The following is a 12,363-nucleotide window of genomic DNA, read 5'->3' as shown; positions in this document are numbered from 1 at the left end:
TTCATTTTGTATGCATATGATGACATGTATAAATTATTATTATTTGTTAAGTTAATTGGGTTGATATTACACATGTTTCTATACATAAATTAGGCCGATAAAATTTTTATATAATAATAAAGGTCAAAAGTGCAAGGCACGTTCTCAGAACTAGTATTAATATAAGTGGGAATAAAAAAAAGTTAAAAGTTAAAATACCAAAATAACCCTATAAAGTTGAGTTACTACAATAATACCATTAATAAAATATTTCTATTATATAGAAAGGTGAAGACGATCAAGACGACCAAGGCTAAAATGGTAATTTCATCACTATTCTAGAACTATCAGGCCATGGGATGGCTAATGTTAAAATGGTAATTTCAGCAATATTCTAGAACCAATTATTAGACATGAGAAGGATAGGAAGACCAAGGGCAAACTTGTAAATATAATTATTATTCAAGGATAAAATAATAATATCAAAGGACTGATTTATACTTGTACTTCCTTTCGGTTCTAGATCGTTCCATTATCTCTTTCCTCTGTCTCTTCCAGTTTAAAAGAGAGAATGAGACTGTATATGATTCTTCCACATCAGGCAAAGAAGAGCACAAAAATTGTATTACAATTGATGATTCTTTCACATCGGTTACTTCTTAATCATTTTTATTTCGAATTTTGAAATTTTCTCTACTTATTTCTTTAGGATTTTAAATTCTAAATCGTGTCTCGCTTAAATTTTAGGGAATTCTCTCAGTCCTAACATGAAGCAAAGAACATCAATTATGGAAATCTTTGCTTTTTGGTAACAACTTCATCAACCTACCACACCAGGAGATTAAGAGCACAATCACTTAATTGGTATGATCATTCTTCTAATTTTATTTTTGAGTTGTAGCAAGATTTAAAATTTAATGGAGCATGCATATGTGGTTTTTCTGTTGAAAGATTTTTGATGTCCACCAGGTGTTTGGAAAATTATCTTAGCTAGAAAAAATTCTACTTTGTCTACATTGTTCAGCCCACTCCTTTTAACTTTTGTATTGACCTCTTCTTTTGAGTGAATGCTTTTGCCATTCTCCTCAACAAGAGGTGTGCTTATGTGATACAAAGAAACAAGTAAGTAAGACTTACAAATGTGTGGTCTTATTCTCCTCGGAATCAACAGAGAAAAATAATTAAAGAATTATGTTATGGTGGGACATCAGAAAAGGGACACTTATATCTTATTATTTTCTGCGGGTTTGAATTACCTTACACTTTTCGTTTGTGTTTTTGATTAATATAATGTGTTGTTGTTTCATGGTTGATTACTCCATCTGTTTCGTAGCAGGATCTTCACCTTACAAGTGCTCGATAAAGACCTTCAACAACTTAATTTTTTTGTTCTATAAATATTTAAAGAAACTTCGTTAATTCTAATATAAAAATTATGGACTCAACTTTTCAATACAATATTGAGAAACCCAATCAACGTCAATTCCACTTTTCTTACAAAACAACGAAAAATCATAGTTGTAGACTTGAGATTTTGGCCAATTGCTTACCCTTTGGTTATTTATCCAGAAAATTATACATATGTAGTGTAGTAAATATATTTTCCTACAGAACTTTTCCCTGCATTAAAATTATGTCCTTTTGTGCTTCTAAAAATGACCCAGACAAATTATCTTTGCTACTAACCATGGTAGACAAACATAACTCTGATATTTTAAGTTTCCATGTGCCATTTGTTGTGACCAAAATGCGCAACTGGACAAGTTCTGCTTGCAAATATTTAGTTGTAACTTAGTTTATTAATTTCCTCCAATATCAGCTCTTCTTACAATATTATTATCATGGATGAACGTAGTATTTCCAAAATGGAATAGAGGCTTACTATCGATGCAATTATGCCACTAACTACGAAGTGGACGTGCAAAATAATGTTTTTCCTTCTACGTTTTGTTGCTACTCTAAAAGAAGAGAACTCTTATTTTTATAGGTGTGTGCACTTTCTGTTATATCTGTTACTATATGAAAATGTAGAGTTGTGTTACTTCCAAAACCATATTAAATAAGGAAAGGAAAGTAAGAGAAGCCTTCGAAAAAGAACTTTTCAACTAATCGTAACAAAAATAAAATAAAATCGGATATCATAGTCAATGGAACTTTTAGAATATATTGGCTGTTAAAAGTTCGATACTCTTTGATCTGTGATAGTTCCATGCCTTAGCCTCTTCAAAAAAAAACATTTCTCATGCTTATTAACGGTTGAATATTTTTCATATGGAGATTATATATATGTAGTACATGGAGCAGCTACAAAAACTTATATTTTATGACGAAACTGTTTGCTTTGTAGCGTATCCTCTTCCAAGAATATGAACTTGTATAGCACCATCTCATTAATCACATATCCAATTTGATCTCCTTAGTGTGCCTCTTGCAACTGAAATAGTAAACTACCGCCATATTCATAGGGAATCAGTGTAGCCGAATATGTAGCAAAAGTAAACTCTTTTCATGTAATTTTTGGCATTTTTTTTGTTCTTTTCTGGTGGAGATCTTTGTCTGATACTTATTTTTACCTAATTTAGCAGGCTTATAAAATAATATCATGTGGTTTTATCTGCTTTTGCTTACGCCGTTGTCGATTACGTTTCTCATGTTTTCTGTTGGATATCTATTAAGATTGCGAGACTATGTATACAAGGACCATCCTTAGCTGATTAATATTCTTCACTTTAAGTGGTCAGGCCCATGCTAGAGATTGATTACCAGCCTAAGTTTAGAGTGCTTCCTCTGAAGAAGAGGACCAGATTTTTACTGAGACAATCTGATTAAACGTTAGACTTCAAATAAGAAAGTTTTAAAACTCTTATATGAATCATTTTGTATGTAACATTAGAAAAATTGTTTCTACTTTAAGCTTTGACATGAAAATTCTTTGTTTGTTGATTCTTGGTAGAGAGGTAATGTAAACCCTTGAAAGTTAAACTTGTGAAAGAAACTGATGGCTAAAGATGGTAGCAGAACTTCCAGTCACAAAGATAAGCTCTCCTTTATAGAATGTAAAAGCTCCTAAAATTTATTTAAATTTGGAAAGATATCTCCTACCAAAACTTAGCATGCTATTACTCATTAAACTTTTTCGGATTTATAAATATATCTTTTTAAACTTTGTTGTAACATGCCTACTTGACTGTAGCTTCTCCCTTAAATTAGCAAGTAGTTTTTTCTTTGTTTTGAATTGTACTTGGTGTGAATTAACCAGTAGCTACTGCTACTGAAGATGAGATGTTCCTACTTCTGTTCTTCAGAGTGATGTTTGTTTGTCTTTCTACATAGATGTTGAGACGGAATTATGTTTCAAGGACCTTTTTTGTGGAATCTGTAATGTCCAATTAATTGATCTATTGCAGTCTGTTACAGATATAAGTCTAACGAAGCAATTGAGATGTTATAAGTGCAGGGACCTCAATTTTTTTATTTTAATAGTGGCTTGCCGACTATTTGGCCTATTAACCTTTTAACTATTAAGTTGTGTCTAATTTCATTTTAGAGATAGACCTATTCTTCTTTACTTCATCAAAAGAAGAGATAACCTATTATATTAGTTACTTCGTGAGAGATTTGATCATTCATGAATAGGCTTACTTATATTTTTCTTCATTTTTTTAGGCAGTGGAACAGTTCTTTCAGCATTTCTCAGTCAAGAGGAGTCATTTTGCAATGGTGAAATAAGATCATGCATGTAGTTTTCAGGCTACATGATGTTGTGTGGTGAATCATCCAAAAAGCTATGTATTTTTGGAGGATACAACACGAGGGTGGCAATATTTTTGAAAGGTTTGAGGGTGGCAAGATAAATTTTAGAATAACCAGTACCTTTGACATCAAAATTGATGCTAAATCACTTTTTGGTCTTTGATTAACTCTTATTCATGTTATGTTGAATTTTCTATGAGGCCTTCATGATAAACTTCTATTTTGGACAAGGGTCAAACCACACAGGTGTTCCAATAAGGTCGCTTACCATTAATTGTTCTATAACTATGAACATACATAGAAATGAAAAGAGATGGAAGAATTATGATTTAAAGGTACAGTTCTTTTGGTGCACTATTTTTACTTGCATGTAAAAATTGAAAAGAGATGTTAGGCTCATGCTTAAAAAATGCTCAATCAAATTTTGTGAGTTTTTGATATTGTAATTTCAAATCTATGGTGATTTGGTGCTATTGACAATTCTAAATTAATAATGTGACGCTATAAAATAGTGTTTTGACAACTTCAATGAAAAGAAAATTTAGAATTCAAATTGTGATGTGATTTGGTGTAATATAGCGCTTTGGTTGTTAATGTGTGCAATTCTTATCTTGTGAGATAATTGATGATGTTTTAATATGTTTTTAAATTGTTGCAAATGAAATGACAAACCAAATGTAAAATAATTGCTGCAGACTACTTTTATGAAAAAATTTAAATCTTTGATTTTGCACCTCTTTATAGTGAAGTTGTGTCAATTGAGCATAAGAGAAATTCTAAATATGTATTTATCATATCATTTATACTTCTGGAATTTTTATATGTATTTATAAAAATAGTTCAACAATACTATTGTAGCTTATTTCATTATTTTTATTCTATATTGACAATATTTGTTCATGATAATCAAATTACAAAAAAAAATAATTATAATTATTCTTTCAAAATCATACACATTGGGCTAGATGTGTTCAATTCGATAAGTCAATGACAAACTGGCTTATTGGTATTGAGTTATTGAATAAACGGTTGGGGAGCGGATTAAAGTTTTGTAATAACGGCTTATTGGTGTGAGGGTGCATTTTTCAATTTCTTTATTGGGTAAAATATTAACCCGTTAAGAGTTAACATACTTACATTTTAAGTCTATGTATATTAGGCTTATTTAATATTTTACCATAGTATATAAAATTAATTATATATATTTTCTTTGTTAGTCCTAACTCCTAAAAGCTAAAGTGTAATGCCATAAAAATCTATTTACTTTTTAATAATTATTAGTTTTGAATGGAGAGCAAGTCAGCAAACTTAGAGAAACATTGAGGATATGTAAATGAAAAGTATGCAGCAATTTATAGAGTCATCGGTAAAGATGCTTCCACTGGACAATGAAAATGGGACAACCAATTGAGCATTTGGATCAATTTATCCATTTGATGTTGTTACTCAAAGCCATCCTTTTTGTAAGGTATGTTCATAAAAAAAAAAAAAAGGTAACGTAGAGATTATAGATTAACCGTTACACTGCCTGATAACCATCCAATAATTGCTAATCCATTACTGAACCAACATATTTATTATAGGTTGGCTAGCAGATTAGTAAATTTTAAAATTGATCTCTATAGGGCATATTAAGCGAAATTATCCGATCAATAAATAGCCCTACGTTGGGCCCGTGCATAGCACGGTCTAGTATAGTTAAATAAATAATAATTTTTTAATATTTTTTTTCTATAATTATTTATTGGGTTTATGATATTTTCTTAATATTAAATGAAGGAATACACATCAATCATCAATTTTACCCCTACATCAAATCAATCTTACAAAGTTGAATTACCATTTTACTCCTACATCAAATCAATATCCTATTAATTATATTAAATTGACTATTTTACCCTTTCACTAAAACTCTACTAATACAATATTCTGTACAAAATTGTAAACATACGTTCTATTAAATATTACCATTAGTAATAAGTGTTTTTTTATTAACCAATTACAAGAATTATCTCTTCCTAACTCTAATCAAAATAGGTAGAATTTAAGGAGTAACAATTAATTATACTGCATTTTAGACCAAATTCATTTATACAAAAATATAATGTGAAATTTAAATGGTCATTCTACCTTTAAAAATGTCTTCTGTAATTGAATAGTTTCAGCTACATAGAATCGGGAGTACAATTTTATTTGCAGTAGTTATTGTAAGCTATTCGGATGCCAACTCTTTAATTTAGTACCTCTTCTTATTTCAATATTTATTTGTTTAGTCTTTTGAAGTTCCATAAGATATATTTTGTATAGCCTTTTCATATTCTAATTCTTTATAAAAGCCCAAACCACACCATCAGAAATTTTATCATTTTATTCTTTTTTATTCTTTTCATTTTGACTCCATAAGAACCTACTACTATTTATTTCTTGTTTGGCGTATCTTCTCAGGCAAAAGGTAATACTATTCCTTTTTTCCCCCCTTAATTAAAAAAAAAGTACAATACTAGTCATTTTCTTTTGGACAAGTTTAGACTTTGCTTGCGGACGGTTTATTATTTAAGGGTTGAATTTATGGAATAAAATTAATATTTTCTTTATTCTACTTATGTGACATTTTATTTTTAAGTCTATTTATATGTCTGTATTTAGAAATAAATTTAACCCTAATCAAATCGATATCACATAAATTACAATTGAAGTACATATGAGTTTAATCATAATTAGCATTCACAATATGCAATAACTTGCAAGTCTCACGTCTTAATCGAGACTTTTTAATTTAACTACTAATTTGAGCTAAGATTATTAATAAGTCGTATTTTTTTTAATGTGAGACTATTTTGGTCCTCTTTATAGTGGTCACATTATATCCTTTTTTATATCATTTTGTAGTATTTCAGACTTTTAAAACTAAAATTTTCTTTGATTTGTCAAATAATTTATCTTGCAAGTGCAAGGGGCATAAACTGTTTAGGTGATGAATTAATTGAAGAGAGAAATATAAATATTTATAGACGGTAAGTTCCTCCATCTTTTCTCTTTATCACTCATTTTCTTATTACTACCTTCCTTACTTTTGTTGAATAAATATTTGTAATAGTTATTTATAAATGCAGAGAAACAAGTTATTTTGAGCAAGTTTAATTTGTATTCGTTTCTGCTTCCTCTCACCATGCATAATGTTTTCATCACCATATTATATTTTTGTTTTTCGTTTATTTCCTGCTCTCATTATATTTGTGTGTTTGTTAGTTGTTGGTGGACGTGAGTATACAATAAATAGATCAATTCTTATTTATTTCAAGCTTGTGTTTTTATTTTATTTTTAAATTGTGTTATTCATCACACATTTTGTTATTATTTATGTTATTTTAAAAGTTTATATTGAATAATATGGGATTTAGGTGCAAAACACGTGCCCAGAGACTAGTGGCTTTTTAAAAATATATAAATAAATGTGTGTAAGCAGTTTCAGCTTCTCCACTTATGACGTAGTGTTTTGTTCCAATAGCTCCAACTGTATCTGCAACAAAGTTTGATACTTCAAAGCTCGCAGGTTTCTTGTCCCAACCTGGAAGCACTAAAAATCTGGAAACTTGAAAGCATAAGTGCTCTATGCTCTCACCAACTTCCAACTGACTACTTCACCAAACTTCAAACATTGAGAGTATCAAATTGTGGAAAATTGAGAAACTTGATGTCTCCATCAGTGGCCAAAGGTCTTTTGAATCTCCAAGTATTATCTATACAATACTGTAAATCAATGGAAGAAGTGATCACAAAAGGAGAAGGAATCATGACCTTATTTCCCCGATTGAAATGCCTGGGTCTTAACTATCTGCCTAAGCTGGGGCATTTCTTTCTAACAGAGCATGCTCTTGAATTTCCATTTCTCAATTACGTGAATATTCGCGGCTGCCCTGAAATGAAGACGTTTGTCCAACAGAGAATATCTGTGAGTACACCGATTCTCAAATGTGATGATGAGGTGAAAGTAGATGATCTCAATAAATGGATACAACAGAGGTTCAATAACAAGGTATGTTTTATTCCGCTAGCTATGTAAGTAATTGCTACATATTCTAATTAGGTTCTGCTGCTCTCTTTCCGTTTTAGATACTTCATCAACTTTCTTTAACTTAATAAGCTAGTCATCTCTCTCTTCTTTTGCATTCTCTGTTTCCTGCAGGAACAAAAAGCTAGGGATGGCAACGAAGCTGAACCTAGTCATGCCAGAAGTTAGGAAGTTAGTAAGTACTCAATGTAATAATGCAAGTAAAACCTCTAACATCACCGTGATGGAGGTAACAAGCAGAAGTGGATCTACATTGTTGTAATCTTGATGTGCTCGAGCTCCCAAGACCTTGACCCTTGCGGATAATGTCTCTTACAAACTCTTTTTATCATTCCCGTTCACCAGACTAGTGTGTTTGTAACTTTAACGGAAGTTAGGATTTTGAGTTTATCAGTGTTGTATTCTAGAAAAGCAAGAATAGTAGATTTTGGATAAATTGTTTATACGTATTAAGTGAATTTTTTAACACAAATACATGACAGACCCCGTAGACAGGGTTGTAGCTCCGCCCCTGATGCCCAGTGAACAACTTAATGAACTGTATACACAAATAGCTAAACAAACTATCTAAATCAACTTCATCAACAACAATTCCCTATCCTACATAAAACATACAACAAAAAACATTCCCAGTAATATTATGATTTCGGATAAATAAAAGACCTTCAGAACTCAATAAAAAATCATGACGACATGCAGCAGCCACCACTATTCCCACCAGAATCCGAATCCTGGCCAGGAACAATGATCCTGGTTCCCTTTAAAGATTGTAGCTTCCCATAATCAGATCCCGGAGCTGCAATAAGCTTATTCTTGCTAATGATTTTATAAATTTCTGTTAAAACTGTCATGAATGCACCCTCGACGTTTGTGGATTGAAGAGCTGATGTTTCCATAAAGAAGAGATTTTCCCTTTCTGCAAATTCTTGAGCATCTTCAACTGGTACAGCTCGAAGACTTCCTAGATCACATTTGTTCGCGATGAGCATTATAACTATGTTCTTGTCCGCGTGACCTCTTAGTTCCTCCAGCCATCTAGCCATATGATCGAATGATTGGCGTTTTGTTAAGTCATAGACTAGCATCGCGCCAGCTGCACCTCGATAATATGCGCTTGTTACTGCTCTATACCTGAGAGAGATATGAGAGATGATTCATTGAGTTGCAACAATTACCAATTGGTAATGTTGCTCTGACTCTTCAAAAGAGGATCCTTTGAAAGTAGAGCATTTTGGAGGATCCGACACGGGTGCGGAAATATTTTTCTCGAGAGTCCAAGCAACATAGATTAACAAAAGGAAAATGTTAGTATGACATACAAAACTGGGATCTGGGGAGGTAATATGTATGCAGGCCTTACCTCTACCTTTGCGGGGTAGAGTCGTAGAGAGGTTGTTTCGATAGGCCCTTGACTCAAACGAGATGAATTGTAAGACAGGTAGATACCTTGTACAATGATAGAAACAAAAACTCAAGAAAGAAACATACATATGAAAGTCTGAATCGCGATATAAATTAAAACACTCTTTAAGGAGATTAATCACAAATACAAGAACATCTCAAATATCTCAATTAAGTTGGGATCAGCAATATGAATTCTAACTAATAACCATGTCGCTGAATTTAGGCTCATCTCAAACGAATATTACACAAGATAAAATTAAAGAAGGTACTAGGATTTCTCTATATTTTTTATACCTCTGACGGACCTAGACGACTCCAAGAACACATAGGACCTAAAGTAAACATTTTAACTCCTAGAACGCATCAATTAGTGATCAAACATTTAGTTTTTTTTTTTTTCAATTTGCTTAGCCTATTTTGATTTGGCCAGAGGTGCTCTGAATCTCAAGAGACTATGGATAACAGATTGCCAATAAATGGAAGAAGTGATCAGAAAAGGAGAAGGAATCGTGACCGTATTTCCCCTGTTGGAAAAGCTGGAGACGACTCCAAGAACACATCAGTGGGGAATTTCTTTCTGTTGAGATGTGCTAGTCCACTGTGCTATAGTACCAGGTTAACAATATACTAGAATGCAAATAAGACCTACTTGAACAGTAACGACAAGGAGTTTTTACGTGGAAACCTCCTTGCTCAAGGGAATAAAACCACGACCTGTCACACGAGATTTTCAATTGTTTTCACTAATATCAAGCAATGTGTGAATACAGACTTCAACTACACCCACATGAGATTAACCTCTTAATTTCACTACAAGTAATAACTCTATTACAAGGAGAGCTAAAGCAATGTCTCAATTGCCCACTATATTAACTAACGTATAGGTTTCATGTTGTCAGGCCCCTCTTAATATCTTATTAGTCAAGCACTAGCGCCACTTTAGAGTAAGATGCTCGCGATGGAGGTAATAACAGTTTTTCCAAGAGACTTTGTATATGTATTAGTAATTTCTAGAAAATAGTTGATTGTGAACACACTTATGATAATTATACATAGACTTAAGGCCACTGTAGGATTCTATAAACACTAAATTCTTTGAATCCACAAGTGGTTCTGAATTCTTCTTTCATTATATTTAATAGCTAATATGTAGCTTTATTTTCTCATGACGTCTTGCATTCTTTGTCGTTCTGAAAGATTTTAATGAACACTTTTTTGGAGATGCTTGTTCATCCATATTTAATCGAAGCATATACATAGCATCAGAAGAAAGACTATAAAAGCTATCTTATTGCTTGTGATGCGAATGTTATATTGTATTTTGGCTCAATATTGGATCCGAAAGCTCTTTAATATTGAGATAAAAACATAATAAAGATACGATGTTGTGTTACCAATGCTTGAGAAGCCAAACTTTTGGCGTGTGGAGAGTGTTAAGCATCCACATTACTATATCAGTAGCATTGATTTGTACTTGACAATAAAAGACACTGATAATGTAGGAGTTGTTTACACTGTCGATATATACAAGTTAAGAATTTATTGGCTTTTGTGTGTTTGATGTAACATCCGACAATTTGAAATAACAATGAAGAGGCTTAGAATTGGAATTTAATCATTTTTGGAAGGAATTCAAAAATCTGGAAATTTGTCCAAGTATGGGAAAAAAATGAGTTTTTGGCCAACTTTGATCAGTCATAACTCCTAGCTCAGAATGAGTTAGGCGAATTTCCAGTCATTTCTGGAAATATTTTTGAATGATCTTTCCAACTCCACCGAGTTTGATCGATTCCGAGTTCGTATGAGTGAGTTATGCCCTTTGGAAGTTGGGCAGTTGGCAGGGAAATCCGTCTGGAAATTTTAAGGGCATTTTGGTCTTTTCCCTAATCAATTCTTTTGGTTATATTTAAGTGTTGGACTGATTTTTTAGATCAGTTTGTCTCATTTTTAAAGAGCGAAGAGTTAGGGCTTGGGAGAGAAGAGAGAAAGAAGAGAAGGAAGAGGAGAAAGAGAAGAGCAATCAAGGAGATCATCGTGGATATCGTCGGGAGTGATCCTACTAGGTATGTGAGTTCATAGTGTTGGGTGATTCTTTCCCCCACACACCAAACTCTTTTATTTTCAAGAAAAGATTTAGTTGTGGTTGTTGAAATCTTGTGGTGATGTTTGTTGAAGTTGTAGTTGTGTTGTGTTGAAGTTCTTGCTGGTTTAGTACAGGTTTCCGGTTGTGATTTTGAGTTGAATCTGTTGTATATTAAGGGTTTTTATGATTCTAAGTGTTTGCTGCTGGAACCTTTGAGGTTGAGAGGGTTTAGAGTTGTAAGAAACAAGGGGAAAAGTCGGATTTTTGGGGGAAAAGGGCTGGGCTGTCGTGCAAGCCAGCGCACCCCAAAAAGGAACACTGAACTTTCCCCTTGGGGCAGAGCACCTGGCAGAGCGCCCAGCAGTCCTTCTGAAGTTTGAGGGCTGGCGCCCCGCGCCTCTTAGAGCTCCAAGGGCGCCAATCCTTCCCTTTACCTTTCATTCCCCACTTTTTCATACATGTTCCTTGGTATCGTACCTATGTTTTATAGTTATTTCAACACTCCAAAGTACGTCTAAGAGTCAAGAACTCATCCATAAACATGTGATCATATACCTTGAATCCATAATCCAATTCAAGGCAAGTTAGGATCAAAGTCAAGTGAAATTAGAGCCAAGCTTAGAAGTTAAGCAAGTCAAGCAGCAAGTTTTTTTAAAGTTGTTCAAGAGTCTTTAGTGAATGTTTTAACTTCATTTTTAAGACTCAAGTTTCAAGTCAAGTAAAAGGGAATAGAGTTTCAAGTCAAGTAAAGGGTATAGAATTTCAAGCCAAGTGAAGAATCTCAAGTTTCAAGTTAAGTCAAGAGCATAAAGTCGAGTCCATTTCTCAAAAGTTATTAGGGAACTATGTAATTTTCCAAGGAAGTTTCTAAAATGTTTTTACATTTGAGTAAGAAAGGAACATCGATTCCAAAAGAGCCTTTGGGCTAGATTTGAGTAATTATCTCAAGTTAAAGAAAGATGTGTTTAAAACACTTATGAGCCAAAGTATATTTTTGGGAGTAGTCTTGAGCACCAAGTTGGGGACACGAGTTCATATTAACTCAACTCTCCATAAGAACCATGCGCCAACA

The 12,363-nt window shown here is 32.8% G+C and overlaps 2 protein-coding genes and 1 long non-coding RNA gene across 3 annotated transcripts; 2 read left to right on the top strand and 1 right to left on the bottom strand.

Moving 5' to 3' along the window:
* The first annotated feature begins 503 nt into the window (after window positions 1-503).
* Window positions 504-4,070, top strand: LOC102603051 (uncharacterized). Its single transcript, XR_368963.2, has 3 exons — window positions 504-630; window positions 727-843; window positions 3,646-4,070. It is a non-coding gene; the product is annotated as an uncharacterized lncRNA (long non-coding RNA).
* A 3,416-nt stretch (window positions 4,071-7,486) lies between these two features.
* Window positions 7,487-7,972, top strand: LOC107059079 (uncharacterized). The gene is made up of 2 exons (XM_015305489.1): window positions 7,487-7,768; window positions 7,919-7,972. Exons 1-2 carry the CDS (start codon window positions 7,493-7,495, stop codon window positions 7,970-7,972), a joined length of 330 nt encoding a protein of 109 aa, XP_015160975.1. The 5' UTR covers window positions 7,487-7,492.
* Window positions 7,973-8,487: 515 nt separating this feature from the next.
* On the bottom strand, window positions 8,488-9,089 carry LOC102604399 (ras-related protein RABA4d-like). The gene is made up of 2 exons (XM_006367490.1): window positions 8,980-9,089; window positions 8,488-8,935 (listed from the first exon to the last, which is right to left on the bottom strand). Exons 1-2 carry the CDS (start codon window positions 9,087-9,089, stop codon window positions 8,488-8,490), a joined length of 558 nt encoding a protein of 185 aa, XP_006367552.1.
* Window positions 9,090-12,363: the final 3,274 nt, after the last annotated feature.

This window comes from Solanum tuberosum, unplaced genomic scaffold, assembly GCF_000226075.1.
Source record: "Solanum tuberosum cultivar DM 1-3 516 R44 unplaced genomic scaffold, SolTub_3.0 scf00798, whole genome shotgun sequence".
NCBI classification, from domain to species: domain Eukaryota; kingdom Viridiplantae; phylum Streptophyta; class Magnoliopsida; order Solanales; family Solanaceae; genus Solanum; species Solanum tuberosum.
This window is presented reverse-complemented; position numbering and strand designations above follow the sequence as displayed.

Excerpts from the sequence above, each read along its gene's own strand:
- LOC107059079 (XM_015305489.1), top strand. The coding sequence starts at position 7,493 with ATGGAAGAAGTGATCACAAAAGGAGAAGGAATCATGACCTTATTTCCC. Across the intron at positions 7,769-7,918 it reads AACAGAGGTTCAATAACAAG|GAACAAAAAGCTAGGGATGG; the intron begins GTATGTTTTATT and ends TGTTTCCTGCAG.
- LOC102604399 (XM_006367490.1), bottom strand. The coding sequence starts at position 9,089 with ATGTTGCTTGGACTCTCGAGAAAAATATTTCCGCACCCGTGTCGGATC. Across the intron at positions 8,936-8,979 it reads CAGAGCAACATTACCAATTG|GTATAGAGCAGTAACAAGCG; the intron begins GTAATTGTTGCA and ends TATCTCTCTCAG.